Source organism: Anomalospiza imberbis, chromosome 16, assembly GCF_031753505.1.
Source record: "Anomalospiza imberbis isolate Cuckoo-Finch-1a 21T00152 chromosome 16, ASM3175350v1, whole genome shotgun sequence".
In the NCBI taxonomy this organism is placed as follows: domain Eukaryota; kingdom Metazoa; phylum Chordata; class Aves; order Passeriformes; family Viduidae; genus Anomalospiza; species Anomalospiza imberbis.
In genome coordinates this window covers 12,304,250-12,324,986 of record NC_089696.1, presented here as the reverse complement: position 1 = coordinate 12,324,986, position 20,737 = coordinate 12,304,250, and the positions used below count along the sequence as shown (strand labels likewise).

The 20,737-nt window shown below is 47.7% G+C and overlaps 1 protein-coding gene and 1 long non-coding RNA gene across 6 annotated transcripts; one reads left to right on the top strand and one right to left on the bottom strand.

Moving 5' to 3' along the window:
• Window positions 1-1,034: 1,034 nt before the first annotated feature.
• On the bottom strand, window positions 1,035-8,254 carry CHST12 (carbohydrate sulfotransferase 12). 5 transcript variants are annotated; one of them, XM_068207090.1, is made up of 4 exons: window positions 3,590-3,916; window positions 3,403-3,474; window positions 3,188-3,305; window positions 1,035-2,796 (listed from the first exon to the last, which is right to left on the bottom strand). In XM_068207090.1, exon 4 carries the CDS (start codon window positions 2,700-2,702, stop codon window positions 1,452-1,454), a length of 1,251 nt encoding a protein of 416 aa, XP_068063191.1. In that variant the 5' UTR covers window positions 2,703-2,796; window positions 3,188-3,305; window positions 3,403-3,474; window positions 3,590-3,916; the 3' UTR covers window positions 1,035-1,451. The 5 variants fall into 5 exon arrangements, with proteins under 5 accessions (XP_068063191.1, XP_068063192.1, XP_068063190.1 ...); XM_068207091.1 differs by lacking the exons at window positions 3,403-3,474; window positions 3,590-3,916 and adding an exon at window positions 8,172-8,246; XM_068207089.1 differs by having other exon boundaries at window positions 3,403-3,916.
• Window positions 5,716-6,848, top strand: LOC137483751 (uncharacterized). The gene is made up of 2 exons (XR_011004632.1): window positions 5,716-6,067; window positions 6,334-6,848. It is a non-coding gene; the product is annotated as an uncharacterized lncRNA (long non-coding RNA).
• Window positions 8,255-20,737: the final 12,483 nt, after the last annotated feature.

Here is a 20,737-nt window from a genome sequence, read left to right as displayed (position 1 = left end):
CCAAGGCCTGACCCTGGACCTTAATCACCCATACCATCACAGTCCAGAGAAATAATTAAGCATTTCAGCTCTGAAAGAGTTGCCTGCCTAATCTGCTAAGCAAACAGTTTTTGCAGAGCAATTCAGAGAGAGAAAGAGAAGCAGATTCAGCTGATGAGACACAAAAAGTCTCTAAAGGCATTAATTTCCTTTGGGAAGCAGCCCACATGCTCCCAGCACAGTGGAAACCATCACTCCTGCAGCAGGTCCCAGCAAGGCAGATGATCAAATCTGCATCAACCATTTGGAATAAGCAGAAAGGCAGCAGATGAGGATGTGGTGTCACGAGCAGTAGCTGGAATGCTGAAAACAGAAAAACTTTGAGTTGACCTTGACATCTGCTTATTGAAAGAAACTTTTTGGATCTTCTTCTCCCCAGGATAAGCATCTGCATCCCTGCCATGTTCCCTTAAAGTGTGCACAGGGATGATGAGGACACAGCACAGATCTCAAGGGACTCACACTGCATGCAGGACGTGGAGCAGCACACCACCAGGGCCTGGCCAGCTCGCCCATCCAGGAGCACTCTGCCCATCCTGGCTGGCCACAACCCCTAAGAACATCACCACCCTCCTGGAAAGGGACAAGTCATGGGAATGCTCCACACTAGCAAGGTATAGGGGATTTGTGGACAGCAGAGTTCCACAGTACTTTGCCAAAAGGTCAGGCAGTGCAGAGGTGCTGTGTTGGCCACCTGCATGCCCCAAAACAACCCACAGGACCTCTTGTCACTGCTCCCAGTGCCATTTCCTTCCTGTGACCCTGGTGTCACACTCCAGACCTGTGAGTAGTGTGAGTCAGAGTCCTTCCAGGTGCTCTTCCAGGCCTGTTTGGCAGAGTCAGGCACTCACTCATCTCACTGCCTCAAGACCATCTTGAAGTGACCACCAGCAGACCTGGCACCATCAACATCCCAACCCCCAGAGAGATCCAAGTGCTCTGCAAACCTCGGACCTCTGAAACAGCAGCCCTGAGACAACACACAGAGGCAGGTACATCATTTCTTGGGGTTTTCTTTTACTCTTTTTTATTCCTTCCCTTCCTTTGCCATGACACACGCTTTGTTTTAAATATCTTAAATATATTAATTTTTAAAAAGTATTAATAAAAAGCTACTGAAGGACATGATTGGCAGAGTGACCAAGGGCAGCAAACCATTGCAAAGTATGGGGACATTTTAAAAAACAGAAAACAAATGATAACCCAAAAAATGGCATTTTTTTGCATATGCACAGCTGGCTGTAATACCCTGGACTCTGGCATTATTGTAAAAATGGAAGGGGAAGCAGTAGAAAAAATATATTCCATTGTACCAACTTGCATTGGGAAGGGAGTTAAGAGCAAAAATGAGGAGGATTTAAACATTTTTGGTATTTCAGATGTTCCCTCCCACACCCAGTGCCCAATCACTTTCAGTCTTTAAGCAAGTTTTCTGGCTTGGGGTAGCCAAAGAGTACAAAATCTGCTTCATAAAGCTTGTAGAGCTGCTGCCTCCAAGCCAGTGGGATTTTGGCAAACCAGTTATCTTCCCAGCTGCTGGCAGTCCTGTTCCGATAGCTGGGTGGGAAGCGAAGCAGCCTGTCCACTTTTAGGAGCTGCAATAAATAAGCAGCATCCTCATCCAGCGTCTCCAGCTTCCCAATGAAATCATAGTCTATCTGGCACGGGTGGCACAGACGGTAAACCTGCCTCCAGTGCTCATTGAAGGGGGCCATCTTCTCTGTCCTGGGATCCAGTAAGTACTGGATGAAGTCAGAAAAGGAGACTTTGAGGCCTGCCCCGAAGGCCTCGCTAACGGAAGTGGGAAGGTTGGTGTGGTTGGAGTAGAGCTTTAGCATGGGGATGGCGAAACGCCGGTAGAAGTCCTCGTTCTCCAGCTCGAATTTGCTGCGAAAAGCGGAGATGAGGCGGACAAAGGGGTCTCGTACAAAGAGGAACTTGGTGTATTTCTTCAGCTTGATCTTCATCAGGTGCCGTGAGAACTTCCCGTAGCGGCGCCAGAATTTGTTGAACGTCAGGTGGGTGCTGGTGTTGTGGACATGTTCCCGGGGGATGTCCAGAGGGTTCCGGTAGGGGACACCCTGGTCCAGCAGGCTCTCACTTAGCACGATCATCACACGCTTCCAGTTGGTGCAGGCCACCTTGGGCACGTAGCAGTAGATGACGCCGTGGCGGTCATCCACGATCAGGTGGTTGAGCTCGTAGTTTGGAATGTCATCAAAGGAGCGCTCCTTGGTGGGGAAGGTGAAGCTGGAATTGGCACAAAACTCCCGCAATGTTCTCTGCCTCTCTACCTGCAGCTTCTCTTGGTCCAAGCTGTTCCTGTCCTTGTGTGTAGACCAGTCATAGCCCCGCACGTTCTCCTCCAAGTTACTCACCACAGGCTTGTTGGAGCCCTGGACGAGGAGCTGCTCTGTCTTTCGGGGGATAGAGGTGTTCTGTTTCAGGCTCGAGCTCAGCAGCTTTGCCAAAAATTCATCTACATCTGGCAAGGCTTCCCAGTCCTCACCTGCTGCGATGGCTCCTGGGGAGCGGGGTCTGGAGAAGGATGTGTGCAGGTAGAAGTGAGCCGTCCCAACGTTGTCCCAGTACACAATAATCAGGAGGATCATGAAGATGGAGACCAGCACCACAGACAGACGGAGGAGCCGCGCTTTGGTCATCCTGACACTACTGTGGTAGCTGGTTTTCACCTAGATTCATCTCTGGCTTGCAGAGTGAGGCTTGGGATCCAGCATGGTGCTGCAGAGCAAGAGCCTGGAAAGGTACAAGGAAAGAAAAGTTAATACTTAAGAAATCCTTCTGGTTTGGAGAGAATGACCTGGCACAGTCAAAACTTGTCGTGGGGCTGACCATCCCCACTTCCACATGGGGAGAACTGTGAGAGTCAGAGCTATCCATAGAGACTCTGTGGAAAAGAGCTGGCTGGCCAAAAGCAGACATAATGTGTTGCAATTTTATCAGTTTCATAGCAGTCATGGGTTTTTATCAATATCAAGTTTCTGGAATTAAATTATTTCAAGAGAAGTTCTGTTTAAATTTTTAAAAATTAATAAAATATAATGATTTCAGGCCTAGAGCTTACGGAGGAAAATTTGAGAGTATTAAAATATACAACCATACAGAGAAAGTATGCAGAGCCAATTACCTTTCAGACCTCCTTGATTTTTACACTATCTAACATACAAAAAGAAAGAAGCCTCAATCCATGACTTCAGCTTTTGGTATCACACTGTGGTCTCATCACTGCATGAAGGTGCTTTGTGCTGAAAACAAATTCCTTATTTGAATTATGAATACAGGGCTGAAGGCGCCACTGCCTCGGTGGCTAAAGCAAGTCCCTGCTGAAAGAACATCACTGACCTGAACACACCATCTTATCTACTCTGTTTGAAGGCATCCAGTAGGTGTTATTTCCATGACCTCTCTTGGTAGCTATTTCATTTTGCCAGGAACAAAGATTACACAAACAGTTCTCCTACAACCCCCCGCGAAGGGATACAGTCCCGATAAGAGCCACGCATCAATAAAAATCTAAAGGAGAGATTACCTTTAACTGAATGATTTTGGAGATTAAGGATGCTCTGGTAAATCCGTGTTTTTGCCCAGACACTGTTGAGTCAGAACCTCTTTTCCTGTTTTAATATAATTTATATTTCTATCACACTCAACACTAACAACTCTTGATCACCAAAGACAGGTGAGAAATCACTGCTAAAGAGGCAGCTCAGATCATCTGAGGGGTGCAGCAGGTTTGAGTTTTTTGCTTCAACCAGCCCCATCTTTTCACTGTTGCCTGCTTTCCATGACTCCCAGCACCTTTCTTCCCACAAGATCCTCAGGGAACACCCATCTCCCCACCCTGCTGCATGTTTTCTGGTCCAAGGCTCCGTGCAGAGGCAGGCTGGCAAACCAGCCTTGAGCTCTCCCCGAGACAGCAAGGAGCCAGTGCCTACAGCCAGGGAAGAACAAAACAGCAAACTGAGGAGCTACAAGTAGTTACTGCAATGTTCTCCACCCCTCCAAGCATAGTCCGGGCTCTGATTATAAACACAGAGAAGCACCTACAGATAAAAACAAGACCTGTCATTTCCACAGACATCCTAAATCTTTCCAAGGACTTCAGAACAAACCCTACAAACACCAGCTTTGAAAACAAAGCCACTTCAGGGCAAGCTGCCCTGAAAATTTTTGTTTAAATGAAGGCTGGGTGTCTCTTCTTCCCAAAACACAGAGGTTGCTCCCCAGCCAGTTCACACCACCCTTAAACAGCATCAACCCCACCCTACACAAAGATGCAGAAGAACTCAAGTCCAGATATGCAGAAGTGCTGAGCTCTGTCATTCCCAGGGAAAAGGTGCTCAGTACCTCTGAAGTTCACTGCAGCCTTGCAGTGAATGACTTGGTAAAAAGTCCCCTGCATGGTTGTGCTTGTGTCTCAGGGGTGATGGGTTTTAACAACCAAAGTCCAGGTTTCAAACATTAGACAGGAATTTAGTAACAAAGAGGAACAATACCAGATATTGTTACATGTCAAAGTATTAGGTCAGCTTGTCCCAAGACACAAAACGCATATCTGAAGGCTTATGGTTTCTCCACCCTGGTGTATTTATTTACTATTTGGAAGTAGGGACAGACAGAAATTCAGCAAAGCTGTAGCCTAACACAGGCTTTGCACTGCAGTACCAAAAAGTGCCCTCTCCTGAAGCCAGGTTCTTATTCTGCCTGCAAAGGGGAGCTGGAGGAACTGCAGACATAACGTTTTACACTCTGCAGAGCAAGAAGCAGGTATTACTCAGCAGTAATTCTCCTTGTTTAGCTAGTCAAGATTGAGGATGGAGCAGATCTGAGAAGAAACACCCAGAGAGATCAGCAGAGAGCTAAAGAAGGGGCAAATTACATATGTGCGTCAGCACTTCAGACCAAGCAGCTGAGTCCAGCAGCAGAAGATAATGGAGGGACACTGCCAAGCTTCCTGCTTGGCATAGTCCTGGGTTTGAGTTTTGCCCAAGTCCGTTCTTGCTTTTGATCCCATTTAGCTGCTCAGGGCAGGGACTGCTTCCTATTCTGGATGAATAGGGTGCCCACTGCGCACAGAATCCCAGCACGCTGCGCTTCCAGCGCTGCTTGAGACCTCTGGGCTGGCTGGAATGCAGCAAGCCTGGAAAGCTGCACAGAGCATCCTTTTCTGCTGTCCCCATACCCGGCAGCTCCCACAGCCCTGGGCAGCACTGCAGCCTCCCAGCACTCCTGCAAAGCTGTCCCAGCCAGGCGTGGACAGATCACCCTCCTGGCAGCAGCGACTGGGGCAAACTGGACACTGTGTGTGGCACTCACATTCCTGGGGCAAATGGAAAGAGGGATCTTCACCAAAGCCACCCCACAATGCAGCTTTGCCAAGTGCACCCCAAGGGCTCCAGCCTGCTTTCCAGGACACGGCACGCAGGCCTGCCAGAGAGTTCGGCTTTTCCAAGACACACACAGAGCAGTGAGCAGCACAGAATCAGAAAGACTCCACTTCTATTAACTCTACCAGTGCCAGAGAGGAACCCTGGAAAAGAGCAGTAAGACAGCTTAATTCCCCTTCAGAAGGAAAACACTGCAGAAAACAAGAGTTGCTCTATTGATTATGACCCATTCCCTTCCTGAGCACTTCATAAAGGATGCCAGACTGAAAGCACAAATTAGAGCTCTCTGTGCACATTAGAGGGAACGTGCCTCTGTCCTCCCCTTGCCAGAATCAAAAGGAAAAGCTTCCAGAAAGAGCCAAGAATTTACATTCAAGTTCAACCCGAAGTCACCAGCCAACAGGAACGTGCACCAGGATCCACACAAAGCTGCCTCTGTGACATGGTGCTGGCAAACTGGAAAGTGGACCAAGTGCTATAATCATCCTACAGAGTCCCCTGAGCAGCCATCCTGTGACCATCTCCAACCTGAACCTGGCCTGGGTGTGAGCCAAGAACTTTTCTCCCCATACCAGGCCTGAGAAAGACACTGTGGTCTGAGGTCACTCGTGCCATGACAGGTCAAACAACGACCTCTCAAACTCATTTAACTCCAGAAAGGGGGGAATGTGTCCCCAACACTCTTATTGCAATAGTTATTGTAGATGCAACGCCTCAGGGGTTTGGAAACTTTATTTCCACTTCACAGCCCAATTGTAACTGTTTGTTCTCAGGACGGATAAGAGCTGAAGTAATTTGTATCTCTTTATCCCTCTCCTCTTGGCTTTATACAACAACTACATTCTCTTCCACTCTCTCTGCAAAAGAAAGTCCAGCTCACTTACAGGAGCAGTAAGGCCCACAGAAAATAAAGCAGCTTACAGAAAGCATGTGCCAGATACAGGGGACAATAAACCCTCTCTATGAAGAGCAGTGATTTTGAAAGACATGTGCCTCCAAAGGCTTGGGTGCTGATCCCCTCCCTTCTTGCTTTGGGTTTCCCCAGCACTAGGCACCACCTCAACTCCTCCAGTGCCCATTTGATCTAACATGAGAAGACACAGGATTTCAGGTAGCTTACTTGGATTTTGCCTGCTTAGGAAGACAGAAAGAAGTGGAGTAAGAACTTTTAAAAACACATAAAACCCCCACCAAATTCAAATGGATACTTCCTCTTGGGGCACTTCACCAGGGATCACTGGACCCATGCAGCCTTCTATACTTACATATCATGGTACACACCAGTTATGCTCAGGGAATCAGCAACCTCTAGAAAAGTGGAACCTAATTTAATCTCCTAAAGGTGCAGGAGAATGAGCTCCCACCAGTGAACGCAGACTGTACCAATAAACAAATTTCATGCACTTGGCTATCACTCAACACAATGTATCTGCCCAGCCTCCCGAAAGTCTAGCACCCTTTGCAAAGCAAGGAAGTTTTAACCCATTGAATGACACCAATACTTACACTAGTATAAACGTACACCACACGCAAAAAGCGGAGCTGCTCTGCATGTTGCACCACAACTTAGCCCATATAAGTTAGAGACCAGCAGAAGAACATCCTAATCTACAGTTTGCCAGCACCTTGCCCGCCACTCCTGCCACAAAACCTGGTTTGTACAGGCTTGGCAGCACTTGTCACCTCTTTTTTAAATATCCATACTTGGAAGTTGTCACAATTTCCTAAATTTCAGGAGGAAACTCCCCAAACGCAGGACATACCGTTCACCCATTACTTTTATCACAAACTTCCAGCACACGCATCATCCGTGGCTTCACAATCGCAGGAAGCACCTCGGGCAGCCCCGGTGCTGCAGCCTGGGCCAGCAACACCCGGGGACATTTGCTGTGTGTCAACCCTGACAGCCGCACTGGCTGCAGTCACCTTAGAAACACCTGGTTCCGGCAGTTTTCAGCCTGAGCTCTGCGGTGAAGTTTTGCACGTGAAGTTCAGGCTGGAAGAAGAGTGTTTTGGGCCGGATCCCCGCGGAGCAGCGCTGGAAGCCGGGCTGTGCCGACGGGAGGCGGCTGCATCCCGGCCTCGCTCCCGCAGCCGCTCATCCCCCGGGCGCTGCCAAGCCCGGCAGTGGCTGCAGAGCACCCGGCAGGGCTGCACCACCTCAGGCCCAGCACCGGGGCTGGAGGGAGTCACAGAATCATAAAGGCTGGAAAAGACCTCTAGGATCGAGTCCTACCATCATCAACCTAACGCTGTCAAACCGTGACCCCAAGTGCCACATCTACATCTGCCTCCAGGGACGGTGACACCACCATCTCGTCCCCTGGTCAGCTTGAGGCTCTTTCCTCTTCCATCTTTTGCTACTTGTGAGAAAAGACCGACACCCACCTGTCTACAACCTCTTCCAGGTGGCCGTAGGGAGCGATGTGGTGCCCCCGCTCCTCCTTTAATCCAGGCTAACCCCCCCCAGCTCCCTGGGCAGCGTCCAGCCGGGAAGGTGCCGCGTGTGCGGAGAAGGGCAGCTGCCCCGCAGAGCCCTCCGCAGCCCCAGCCCCGCGTCCCGCCGGAGCCGAGCCCTACCTGGCACCGGGGAGAGCGGAGGAGCAGGCGGGGGCACGCCGTGCTCATAACCGGGAGCTGGTCCGGCCCCGGGGCGGCACCACCTCAGCGAGCCCCGCCCGGCCCCTCGGACAACCGCCGAGCCCTGCCCGGCCCCGCGCTCACCTCCCGCTCGGGCACCGCAGCCTTCGCCTTCTTCTCCTTCTTCCCTCCTCCTCCTCCTCCTCCTCCTCCTCCTCCTCCTCCTCCTCCTCCTCCTCCCGCCGCGCTCCCGGCGCCGCCTCTCGCGAGACGCCGCGCGCGGGGGTCCCCGCGGGGCCGCGCAGGCGCCGCTCCGCCCGCCAGGGGCGGCCCCGGCCGCGCGCCCGCCCTCGCCTGAGGGAGCGCCGGGGCGGCGGCTGCGGGGCGGCTGCGGGGCGGCTGCTGGCGGCGCTCCGGAGCGCTCACACCCTCCCAGCGTGAGGAGAAACGGCCGTAGTCTAAAACACAAGATTCACCTCAACGTGTGGAGGAACTGCTTGCCGTGGCGGAGGGCAGAGCACTGGAATAGGGTGGCCAGGGAGGGTGCGGATCTCTCTCTGGAGATATCCCACATCCGTCTCGACGCGCTCCTGTGTCACCTGCTTTAGGCGACTCCTCCGTGGCAGGGAGTTTGGCTAGGTGATCTTCAGAGGTCCCTCCCAACGCTGAAAATTCTGTGATTTTGTAAAAATTTACCGTAAATCTCACTTTTAAATTAATTACAGGTTACCACACCGTAACGCTGTGTGGGTATTTAATGTCACTGAAGCTTGGGTGGCCAGCAGTCATTATAAGGAGCAAAGTCAAAATAACTGAACAAAGGCTAGAAAATGCTGCTGAAAAATCCAAGCACAGTTTAAGCTCCTTTTGCTTCTCAAGTTGTTTGTGAATGGTAAGAATTGAATAAAAAAAACATTAGCCCAGCACTGAAAAGTTCCACTTTGCACAAGACATGGGCTGCAGCCTCACATTCAGCAATAATCAAACATACAAGTGAAAATTTACAGATCCCACCTCCAAGATTTCGAGCCCCAGCTTTTGCATAAATTAACAGACTTTAAATGTAGATTTTACAAACAGGGAAGTTTGCACATCACGTGGCTCTGTACTTTTCACAACAGTCATGGGAAATTATCAAATTCTTTGTCACACAAACTTTCCCTTCGGAGATGCAGCCTCAGACTGAGGCACTCGGTTCTATTCAGCTCACTTTGAAATGGCACCAAACACTGCAACTTTTTTATGGTGATTCAGCTCAAAGGTATTTAGCAGAGAGGCATATGCTTGAAAAGCTTCATTTTCCCTCATTTTTGGTCCCTCACTGTTTGCAGGTCACGTGAGGTCTTGAAAAATCAATCCTGGCTCAGGACTTGCTGGCACAGGTTTGTCTTACACACACTCTGTGCTTATTTTATCTTTATCTTATTTCTTTGTTTATCTCAAAGAGTCAGCTCTGGAGACAATGTTCCTGACCTTCCACTTCCCTGTCACAGTCTTTCCTGCTGCTTTCTGTTTCATAAGGAAAATTGGCTGCTTGCTACACATGCTCACACCCTTGCCAATATTGATTGCATCCCCACTTCAGGGGCTTAAGGCATTTATAAAGACGAGTAATTAAGCTTCCTCATCCCTGGAGTGAATTATCCCTCATCTTCCTGACAGCAAAGCAAGAGGCATAGAGCAATAGAAGCGTGTACATTGTCACCCAGGGAGAAACAGCACATAGGAGAATTCTTTGCAAGTGCTGCAGCTGTAAAATAGATTCTTTGTCCATTTGAAAAAAAAATATGCCCAAACCTACCTGAGACTGTCACCTTAGAGGAGGGAAGCCACTTCTGCTTGAGGCAAGGAGTTACTATTCCATGCAATTATCAGAGCCATTTTATTTGCAGCATATTTTAAAAGGCCCTTAATGGAAAAGGCTGCCATCTGAAGACGTTTGGTCCAAAAAGAAAAACACGTTCCCACAGTTTACCTCCAGGCTAGTAATTCTTATCAGGGTCTTCACCTATCACCACTGCTGCCTCCTGTCTGCAGTCAGATCTGACATGCTCTGTAGATAGAAGAGAGCTTAGAGCAATCCCTGGCTGCTCTCACAGCCAAACATCTGCTCACTCAAACAGCATTCCAGACATGCAGTACACCTCCCAGCTTCCCAGCAACACACAGGGGAAGAAGAGGGAAACTATTTCTCAGGCATTTGCATTTGGTTTTAATAGTCAGGAAGCCTTTTGGATGCATGGGTGGCATCCACACTTTTCCCCTGGGAAAAAAAAATGTGGGTTGGGCTCTATGCTGACATCTTCTGGGAGATGGACACTGCTGGGAAAATGAGGTTTTCCTTTTCTCTTGGACTCTGTTAACACCCTACTTGTTTTAGACTGAAGCTAACAGCTAGAGCACACAGGACAGAGCAAAGACTTGAAGTAGGGATATAGATACAAAGATATAGAACAGGAAATCTACAGTGTATAAGCTTCCTCTCCTCCCTGCTCACCTTCCCTCTGCTCTTCAGCAGCATGACACAGAAGCTTAAATAAATTTTAAGGCACACTTCTGAATCTGCTTCCTCAACTTCCAGCAATCTTGACATTGCAATCCTTTGGGGCCAAAGAGAGTCCTGTTCACGGGTGACTTCTATTCAGTCCTGGGCTGGCTCCCCAGACAGGCAACTGACTGCCTGTGGCTTTTGCCGACTGCTGGCACCATCTGCAGGCCCCGCAAGAGAGGGAAGAGGAAGAACTCAGTCAAATTTCTCACACCTTGATTTGAGTCTCTTTGCCAGTCAAAATGGGGAAGAGACAGATTGCTACAGGCTGTGGAGGGATGAGTTTGGCAAAAGCCAAGGATCTTCACAACGCTGCCTCAGGAAGATCCCAAGGTGACACCTTCAGTGGAAGCAGTATGTTGGCACGTGGCAAACTCAGATAAAATTCTGTGCTTCACATATGTTCATAACTGGGGTTATGAACACCTCTGAAAATGTTATTTTCTCTTCCTAATAGCTTATTTTTGGCTAAAGGGAGATGGAGTGTAACTCCTTCTGGAACATTGCCCGTGTCATCTGTTGCAAAGAAAAAAGGCTTAAAACTTGGCTATAAAACCTCTACCCATGTGACTGCTTTCACAACTGGACCATTTGTGTTGCATTTACAGCTCTTTTAGTTCAGATTGCACCAGAGCAAGTGCTGAAGAGTGCCACAGTTCCTTCTGTGCCAGCCAATCTGATATTTCATGCACTCATTTGTTTCTGTAGATCCCATCCTTTGATGTGACCAGCATTGCTGTGCTGGGTGGTGCTTGCAGGAACATTGCCTTTTGGCAGTACCTTGAGTGGAGTCCCCTCCGTTGGAAGCAGGGAGGGCTTTGTTATAAACAGTGGAAGCAGAGCACAGTTTAAAAGTATTTTGCAATGTACGAGTTGCTAATATCTAGCCAAAATAAATTAGAGCATCGTAAATTAAAAGTTAACCATTTTTTTAGTAAAAAAACCTAAGAAAAACTTATGAGGATCAGAAAACACCCCTTGCCAGAACTGTGAAGGATTCTGGCAACATTTCAATAGGATTGGTGTGTGCAGTTCCCCATAACTCCTCCAGGTATTGTGTGCCTGCACAAAGCAAAACAACTGAAGCTGGCAGATGGTCAGTGCAGCCTATCACTGGTGTCCTTGCTGAGGCTTAGCTTGGATTTGAGACAAAGGCTAAACTTACTGCACGAGAACCCAACTGAACATTAATGCTTCCCCATAGGTTACAGAGGCATAGCTGAAGTAGTTGTCTACAAAGCATGTGCTTTCTTACCCATCAAAAGCTACTTAGACCATGTAAAAATATTGTCTTACTGATAGTTCTGATCATTAGCGTTTACCCTTATTTCTCACATGACAATCCATCTTCTCCCGCAGAGCTGATGCAGGATGTCCCCATCTGTCAGATGTGATGTCAGGCACAGAGAAATCTCTTTGGCCCCTACCTGAATAGTGGCTGACAAGAGCCCTGACCTTTGTGGCAATGGATCTGCTGCTTGCAGCTTTGGATAGATGGAAGAGGCTGGCTTGGCACAGGTGACTCTCACAGACTGTCTGTACTGGGGCTTGAGGGAGTCCAGGGTTTATCTCTCAAGATCTGAAAAATATCAAGATGAGTTAAACCCAGTGGTGTTGTCTCTGACCTCTGACTGTTGTCCACATTGCACCAAAAATATTCCCTGCTCTTCCCACCTGACTGGCTCAGCTTGCTCTTTAGGCAGGAGGTCAGTGGCATTATAGAAGGATAAAGATATTTAACTTATTTCCTCATGCAGTTTGTACTATGTTTCTTTTTATTTAAAAATCACCTGCTCCCCTAGATCTATGCCTTCTGCTCAGCTCATCCTTTTTAGAAAAAACCCACTAAGATAAGTTTGTGTTCCCACCCTGTGAAAGTTTGGTTCTTTGCAAAGTTTGGTTCTTTGGTTCTTTGGCAATTTCCTCCAAAGTCTTTGGACTCAGTAGAACAGAAGCAAAGTCTACAAGAGGCTTTTTCCCATGGAAAACCTGACATACACTAGGTTTAGCTGCTCTGCTTGTTCTGCCATCACAAGAGCAGGATGCTTTCCACAACAAATGTGCTTTGAATTCAGTCCCTGCCATTCTGACCTGCTGAATTGAGTTTTCTGGCAAACCAGAGAAAGTTGGGCTGAGATGGGTATCCAGAGACCACACTTCCTACAGAGTGTCATTTTAGATGATCTGTAACTGCCACTGTGAACAGAATATGCCAAGAGGTTAACAGATAAAAGCACAGACCCCTTATCGACAGGCAGAGGTGGAACATGTCTAGCTGAGAGCTGTCAAGCTGTGGGGAAAGCAAGAAAGCTGGTAAACATGGTGATAAAGAACACAGCAAGGAACACTCCAAATACATTTTGTCCCCTGATCCTCACTATCTTGGCTACTTTATTTGGTTTTAAAGCCTGGCAACAGAAGCAAATTAAAACATTCACCACAGCCCTCTCTACAGAGAAGGCTTCTGCTAAACCAGAGCTGATTTGCAAGAGCTATATACCAGGAAATTTTTTAAGGTATTTCAGTTTCTAGAGGCCCTTGCAGTTTGGTATCTCCCAGCTTTGTAGACTTACCTGGGAGGTGCCAAGTCCCCATGCCATAGACAATAAGTCTAATAATAAGAAAGAGAGTACTTGTCTGACTCAAGGGTGATGGAGGGAATGTCAAATTTCACTGTCCAGGGAATATCATTCATGCTCCCAGGCACACCCTTTCTGATCTCATCTTTATTAGGATCCAGATGCTGACTGACATCCAGAGAAGGGCTTTTGTGGGACTGCAGGAAGAGGGAAGAATGAGATCCTCAGCAGATTTTTCTCACTGTAAAGCCCCTTCTCTAGCCCAGGCTCTCAGTCAGTGTTACAAAGACACTCTTGATACCTCATGTGCTTTTACAGAGCTCCAGCCACCTGCTATTTGCTCTCCTCCTGCAGAGGGTCACCCTGAGCAGTTTAATTTCTCATATAACTAACATTAAGGGTAATTCAAGATGAAACTTGACTCTGTGTCCTGTTCATTCTAGACAATCATAATAAACAGGAGATGCTGTTGCTTGGACTCCCTGCTGAAGACTGGCAATTTCCTGGCAGCCCTTACTGTCTCAAAACACACAAGTTTTCCTAAGACAAAGCAGCCAGCAGCATCTTTCCTTTCTGGTAGGAAAGACCTAAAGGCCTCAGAACAACTGTGCCCTGAGCAAGCAGAGGCCTCTGGATAAGAGAGTCTCCTTCAGCAGTCACTTGGGACATTGCATGTTTGGCCATCTCACCTTTGAGTCACCTTTCTTTTGAGTGGAGCTCCAGAGACAACATGTTCATAAAACAAAATCCCTGTGCTGTCAGCTCCTGACTGACACCAGGACCCAGCCAGGCTTTGGGTGTGTGTGATTCCATGGCCACGACACCACATCATGGGACAGGGTGGCTTCTCCAGCACAAGCAGCTGCTCTGCCTTACCCTGGGCATGCTGGACATCACTGAGTGCAGCAGCAGCAGCAGCTCAGCACCCCCTCATCCATCTCAGAGAGGTGCAGGCAGTGTAGCCTCAATGGTGTCTCTGGGACAGGAATCCACATGAACCTCTGAGCTGTGCTGCTGCCATCCTGCCCTCAAGCACCCACCAGGCTGCCAGACTGGCAGACCTGAGGGCACCTTCGCCTCCTCATGTTCAGGGCCACCATCCTGTGCTGTTCTGCCAGCAGCAGGTTGATCTCTTCTCTCACTGCTGCAACTTCTTGAGGTTCCTGTGAATCCATGACATCCCTGTCTTCCTCCTCAGTGTTTCCTCCCTTCTCCTCCTTTGATGGCATATCATCCCTGCATGCACCCTGAGCCTTCTCTGATTTCCAACTGCCAGGAAAAAAAAAAAAAGGAACTTCCGGGACACAGTGACATAGCTCTAGTGATGCATAGCCCTTCTTTGTGTCTGTCCAGCCTCTTCTTCCATGACAACAGCAGAATTAATTAGTCCAGGCTGCTCTGGAGCTGTACAAACCAGTCAAAATAACACGATTAACTTCCTCCCTTTGCCTCCTATGTGATCTTTCCATGGAAAGAACACCCCAACACAAATTACTGCCTATTCACAGGTACTTGTTGAATATCTTTAACAATCTCAAGATTGTTTTAACCATAAATGACCCAAATCCTAAGGAATCAGAACTTCCAGTACCCAAAGGGAGTCTACAAGAAAGATATAAAGAAATTTTTTACAAGGGCGTGTCGTGGCAGGACAAGGGGGAACTGACAGAGACAGGGTTAGATTAGATGTTAGGAAGAAATTCCTTACTGGGAGGGTGGTGAGGCACTGGTGTGGGTTGCTCAGAGAACCTGTGGATGTCCCATCTCTGGAAGTGTTCAAGGCCAGGCTGGATGGAGCTCAGAGCAACCTGGTCCAGTGGAAGGGGTATTGGAATGAGATGATCTTTAAGGTCCCTTCAAACCCAAACCATTCTATGATTCTATAAAATTTACAGAGGCATTACGTGGGTGACTAGTGATAGGGAACTGACACCTACTTACAAGTTTATCCAGAAGAAAAGGATGCTGCTGCTTTTCCTGGCATGGAATCATGACTAGAGTCTCTGCATCCAAATGGAAACCACTTCCCAAGCACCAGGTGACTGGACCAGGGAAGAACCAATCCAGTCTGTGCTTCACTCAGTTTTTCCCTTAAAACACAAGTTCAGAATTTGGACCAAAAGAGATGAGACATCTCCCATTTATACTTTAGTCTTGAGCCTAAACTCGATGCTCTATGTGCTGGTTGCCTTATGGAACTGTAGCTCCTCCTGGTGAGTTTGGAGGCCCAGGTATGCATCATGTTGGAAGCTAAGGAGGTTCTCACTCAGCAGTTGCTGGGGGGTGCCTGCAGATGTCCACATGCAGCTCACTGTTGGTGTTTTCCAGCTCCATCAGGCTGTGACACCTGTCCATTTACTCTCTGAAAGCCTCAATCAGCTGTGCCCTCAAGGTGTTCATTACTTGGCTGCTGTGTGCCTCAGGCCCTCGGTTCCTCTCTGCTGCAGGAGAAAACATTTCTGATCTGACATTAGGCCAGGTGAAATTCTGTGACATCCCCCCAAAAGTACTCTGGGATCAGGCCAGATGTTATAAGACATTCCGTTATAGGATTCTGCTTCTTTCTGCAGGCTTGTCAAGTTCATCGTGTGCTGAAGAAATCTGATACGGCTTTATGATTGCATTATTAGCAATAACTAGGCCTCATTACTATGCTTTTGTGAATATAAAGGGGAAACTGCACTGCAGGGAGATCTCTTCTGTCTTTGCCCACACCAAAAGGAAAAGGCTATCTGTTCTCTGTGCTTGTTATCTAGAAATAACCTTGGCTGTTGGTAGCAGAGGCCTATTATGTCTCATGTATTGTCTGTCAGAGTACTTGACTATTTTTATTTCATTTCTTGCCAGATTCACTGACAAAAGGAACAATCCCTGGGGCAGAACAATCAGTGTTTTAAAATCTTCACCCTGGCCGTTTCTCTATTTTTTTCTTTTTTTAAATTACATTCAATAGACCATAGAGCAGAGCTCGGTGTCCTGACATAGCCTCGGAGCCCACGGTGATGCAGGCTACAAACTCGGTCACCTCTCTGTGAGAGACAGGACTCGCCACAGCAAATGCCACCATTTGAGGTCAAATCTCCTTTCAAGGGCAGATTTGTGAAATTTAACACATTTTAAGACTGAGGAAGACTCTGAGAAGGGCAATACCCAGAGTCACACAGTACATGAGGAAAGAAGCTCATACAGAGAAACAACTTCAGTTCCACTGCCCATCGGAGTGTGCTTCCCACTGTGCTCCTCTACAAGCATTCCTGAGCCACAGGAGACCCACCAAGCAGCATCACAACCCCCCACACAGCCCCTCTCCCACTCTCTTCCCTCCAAAAACCCCAGAGCTGTTCTAGCTCCTGGCTCTACATTGCAGCACCCCGAGGTTGGGGCCAACTGCACTTTTCTCCTTCTCCAGGTTCTCAGCCCTCTCCCTCAGCCACTCGATCTCCCCACATCAATAGCTGGCACATCATCCTCTGCTTTTCCATTATTCTGCTCTGTTTTTTCACCTTCATATTTCTCTCCTCATTTACAACCCATACAATTTGCTTTCCACTGTTCCCTTCATCTACATTTCTTCTCTCACTCACACCTCTACACCAACCTGCACTGCCTGCTCCTGAAGTTTGTTCTTTCTTCATCCACTGCATCTTCTATTTCCACTTGCAAGCTTTTAGTCATAGAATCATAAAATGGTTTTGGGTTGGTTATCCTCTCATTTCACACCTGCCATGGGCAGGGACTCCTTCCACTATCCCAGGTTGCTCCTAGCTCTGTCCAGCCTGGCCTTGAACATTTCCAGGGATGGGGCAGCCACAGCTTCTCTGGGCAAGCTGTGCCAGGGCCTCACCATCCTCACCAAATCTATAAAGTCTACCTTCTTGGGAATTGTTTGCTCTGGTACCTGTGTCTTGCTGTTTTTTGCTCAATAGGCAGAGATCAAGGACATTTGAGATTCTTAGAAGGAGGCACTGGCTGGGTTGATGTGTGCAATCATAACAGTCCTGCTGTTGCCCCCTCAGGAGTCCTGGAGAGATGCAATGTTGATGTGGTTAATGTGGATGTGACAGGGTCTATTGTTCAGGGGCAACCACTGTGGCTGGGTACCCTGCAGTTCATTGAGATGCTGGTGGAGAATCCCAATTAGGAGTGAAGGAAGTGCTGGTAAAAGACCATTCATTAGCCCTTCTCTCCATCAACACTAAAATCAATAAGTAATTAACTTGCTACAAAAGAAGAATTTTTGCAAGAAAATTGCAATTTACACAAATGCACTGGCAGCATCTCAATTCTGCTCATGAAAGGAGCCTGCCTTTCCCTCCATGTCTCCTCCTTCCCACTATCCTCTAGCAAACACATCTGTCATGAGCAGCAGTGAGAGCTCAGCACCAAGGCTTGGGGCGAAGTTCATAAATGAGCTTGTAAAGTATCCATAAAACAACCAGTGTGGCAAAGAGCGTGTCTGCAACCTTTCTAATTTCCTAAGGGAGAGACAACTTATGACAGCACACAGTCACTCTCAGTCCTCCTTCCTCCTGCCCCAAAAAATTTACTGCCCAATTTCAGCCGAATCTTATAGAAGGAATGAAACCTTCAAAGGTATTAAGTGAATTTAAAAACTCACTGGTCACCTGCAAGCTTAGAGATGCATGACCCACATCTACAGAATTTCTTTAACCCTATAAAAGCTCCTTCCTTAATCCTCTGAGGAGCAAAGTGATCAGGTCTTTCCTGTTCCTGTTCCCGTTCCTGTTCAAGACACAGGGAGCAGCAGCAAAGCCCAACTGCCACGTGAGCAAGTTTCCCCAAAAAATGATACTTGGCTTCCTCTTTTGTCCTTCACCCCATAATTTCCTCCAGTTACTTCAGTGTCTCACCCCACAGTGACACTGCCTGAGGAGAGAGACAGCGTGTGCCATCCAAAAAGGGTGACAAGAGGACTGGCAGATGGGCAGACAGGTAGGTTAACTGCCCACCTAGGTGTTCAGAGCTAGAGCTGTAGTCTATAAATGCTTTCTACAGCTACATTTGGTCTCTCTAATCAGCCTCCAGCATTGCACAGATGCCCTTAGCACCTCCTCCTTTTTAATGGGGAGATTTGTCTCTACTGAATTCTACCTCAATTAAGTGACTTTTCTAACATGGCAGCTTCACTGTTACCTTAGCATTTAAGAGAGGTCCACACTTCCCAATGAGAATGGTATTTTAACTCTGCACCCTTGTCCTCACAGTAAGCACTTAGTTGGCTCTAGTTGCCTCTATGTTTGTGGTTTTCACAGCTGTATTTTATTCCCCTAGAACAGAACAGCTATAGGGACTACGTTACCTGTTGGACAGTATGCATAAATGGTTGCACTGAAGCCAGAAATTACTCCTTCTATCAGGCTCTTTATTGTGGACATATATACTTCCTCCTAATTCAGTCAAAAAAAGCACAAACTTTTAGTCAGGCACAACAGCTGTCTGAATGATCTATACCTAATTACATTCCCTGTGATTTTCTCACTATGTTTTAGAAATTTCCTGGGCTTTGGAAGGATTCACAAGCTGTTTGAATTCTGATACATCATAAGAATGAGCAGAAAAGCACAGAGGTTTATTGAATTTTCTAAAGGCAGGCAAGATGCAGGAGGCTACTGAAAGAAATATCCTTCAATATCATTATTTTTTTGGACTCTGAACATGAAATGCTTTGGGTTTTTTGTGTCTGCTGAAGAAAGGAGTAAATTCACTCCCTGACCTTTGTTAAGAAGTGCCACTGGGCTTCCAAAAGTGCAAGGGTGAAGCTTAAAAGGGTGAAGTTTGATGTTAAAGAGAACACAGGTGCCTGAACTGCTGTGAGAAGCAAGGCTGCAGTCACATCGTGGTGATCACAAGATGCAGGCACTGATTAAATCCTCCCAGTGCACCTTTTCCCAGTCTGCAAAACACAGCTCAGGGAGGGCACCAGAGCCTGTAACACCACAGAGCACAGGGAAGAGCTGTGTGATGATATCAGAGCCAAACGTGTGACAGTGACCTCATTCACCAGAGACCTCGGGAGACAAAGCTCTCCACCCTGCTCAGGTGTGCTGCACCTGGGGAGGGCCAGCGGGGGAGGGAGAGGCAGAATGAACCGCACACGTCTCGCCCACTTCTCTGGCAAAAGGAAAATCCTCACAGTCCTCTCATGTTCAGCACTGTCACCTTTTATCTGGGTGACAAGTGGCCTCTGGGCTGTGCAGTTCTGTTCACCTGCCAAAAACATTTATCTAAGCAGGGAAAACAATTCTAATGTTAAACCTTAAAAAAAAAAAAAATTGAAGGCTGTTACCTGAGTTGCTGTGTGATCAAAAACCATGTCAAATACAAATGTTTTTCCTCCGGATCTGTTATCACACGAGATGCCATCTGGGTCTCGGCTTGGACCCATCAGGACCCCCTCTGTTATGGGATAAAGTCAGAGGGAGAACCGCTAGGTCTGGGTTTGGGTAACAGCCTGTCAGGATTCCTCACAGCATCATCCCTCGGCCAGAGGAATGCTGCACTACAGCTTTGCCTGGAAAACGCTCATACACGAAGGGCTGAGGCTAACAGACTGGGTTTTGCAACTGATGTAGCAACTTCTGCAGTTAGAGAGCTGCAAGATCCTTGGAAGGGCCGTTGAGCAGCAGAACGGTCTCTGGTGTTGGGTAAGAGCAGAGTCTGCAGGGACACACCATCCTCTTACTGGGATCAACCAGACCCCGGGCAGGCAGACAGGAGGGAGGGAGGGACAGCACCTCTTACCGCAATTTTCAGCTAAGATTCAGACTCAGGAGCTGTGAAATGAAATTGTCAGGTTCCTCAGCAGCAAAATTGCCTGAAGCCTTTTGTGCAGAAGGACTGAAGGAAATACCTGCATTACTCAAGGACAGAATCTTCATTCTGTGTCTGGCTTTTATTAAGGAAAAAAGCAAAGGTGAGAAGCAGGTTACAGAACAGTTCTGTTTCTTCTCAGTCCTTTAGGACTTATTTCAGTACATGATTATTACAGTGTGTAGTTACTGTGGAGAATGGGGTTCTTGCTCCTCCACTGAGTGGGCTCACAAGGAGATGCTCAAGGGAAGGACAGAGAACCTTGTGCCTCCTTCTCCAGAGCAGCCTTAGTGCTCTCTCAGGTAAACAGGTTGTTAGATCAGCAATTAGAGCATAGACCAGCAGAGTAACCCCATTGGTGCCCCAGGAGAGAGATGAGTGTCCAGGACAGGTGCCCATGAGGTTCAGGAAACTTCACAACTTCTTTTTCTTTTGCATTTCCTGCTAAATTCCAAGTCTCTAACAAGTATCTCTTTGATCTGCAAGTTTTCAATTACTAGAATTACTTCGTTATTGTTGTTTTTTTAATTCTTTCATTTTCACTGGTCTAGCTCAGGCTTTAAAACCCGAGGCAACATGAGAACAAACTGCAAAGGGAACTCCTGGTTTGTCCTTGGCGGCAGCATTTGCCTGCATAAGGCAGACTGACAAGTAATCATGTGCACAGGCAAGTGTGGCAGGCAGGAGCAGAGCCTGGAGGATGAGGTCAGCCTGTTTCCTTGAGAAGTTTGTCCTGTAACATTTTCAGGCCC

Bases quoted from the DNA above. Each gene is read 5' to 3' on its own strand.
- CHST12 (XM_068207088.1), bottom strand. From the start codon at position 2,702: ATGACCAAAGCGCGGCTCCTCCGTCTGTCTGTGGTGCTGGTCTCCATC.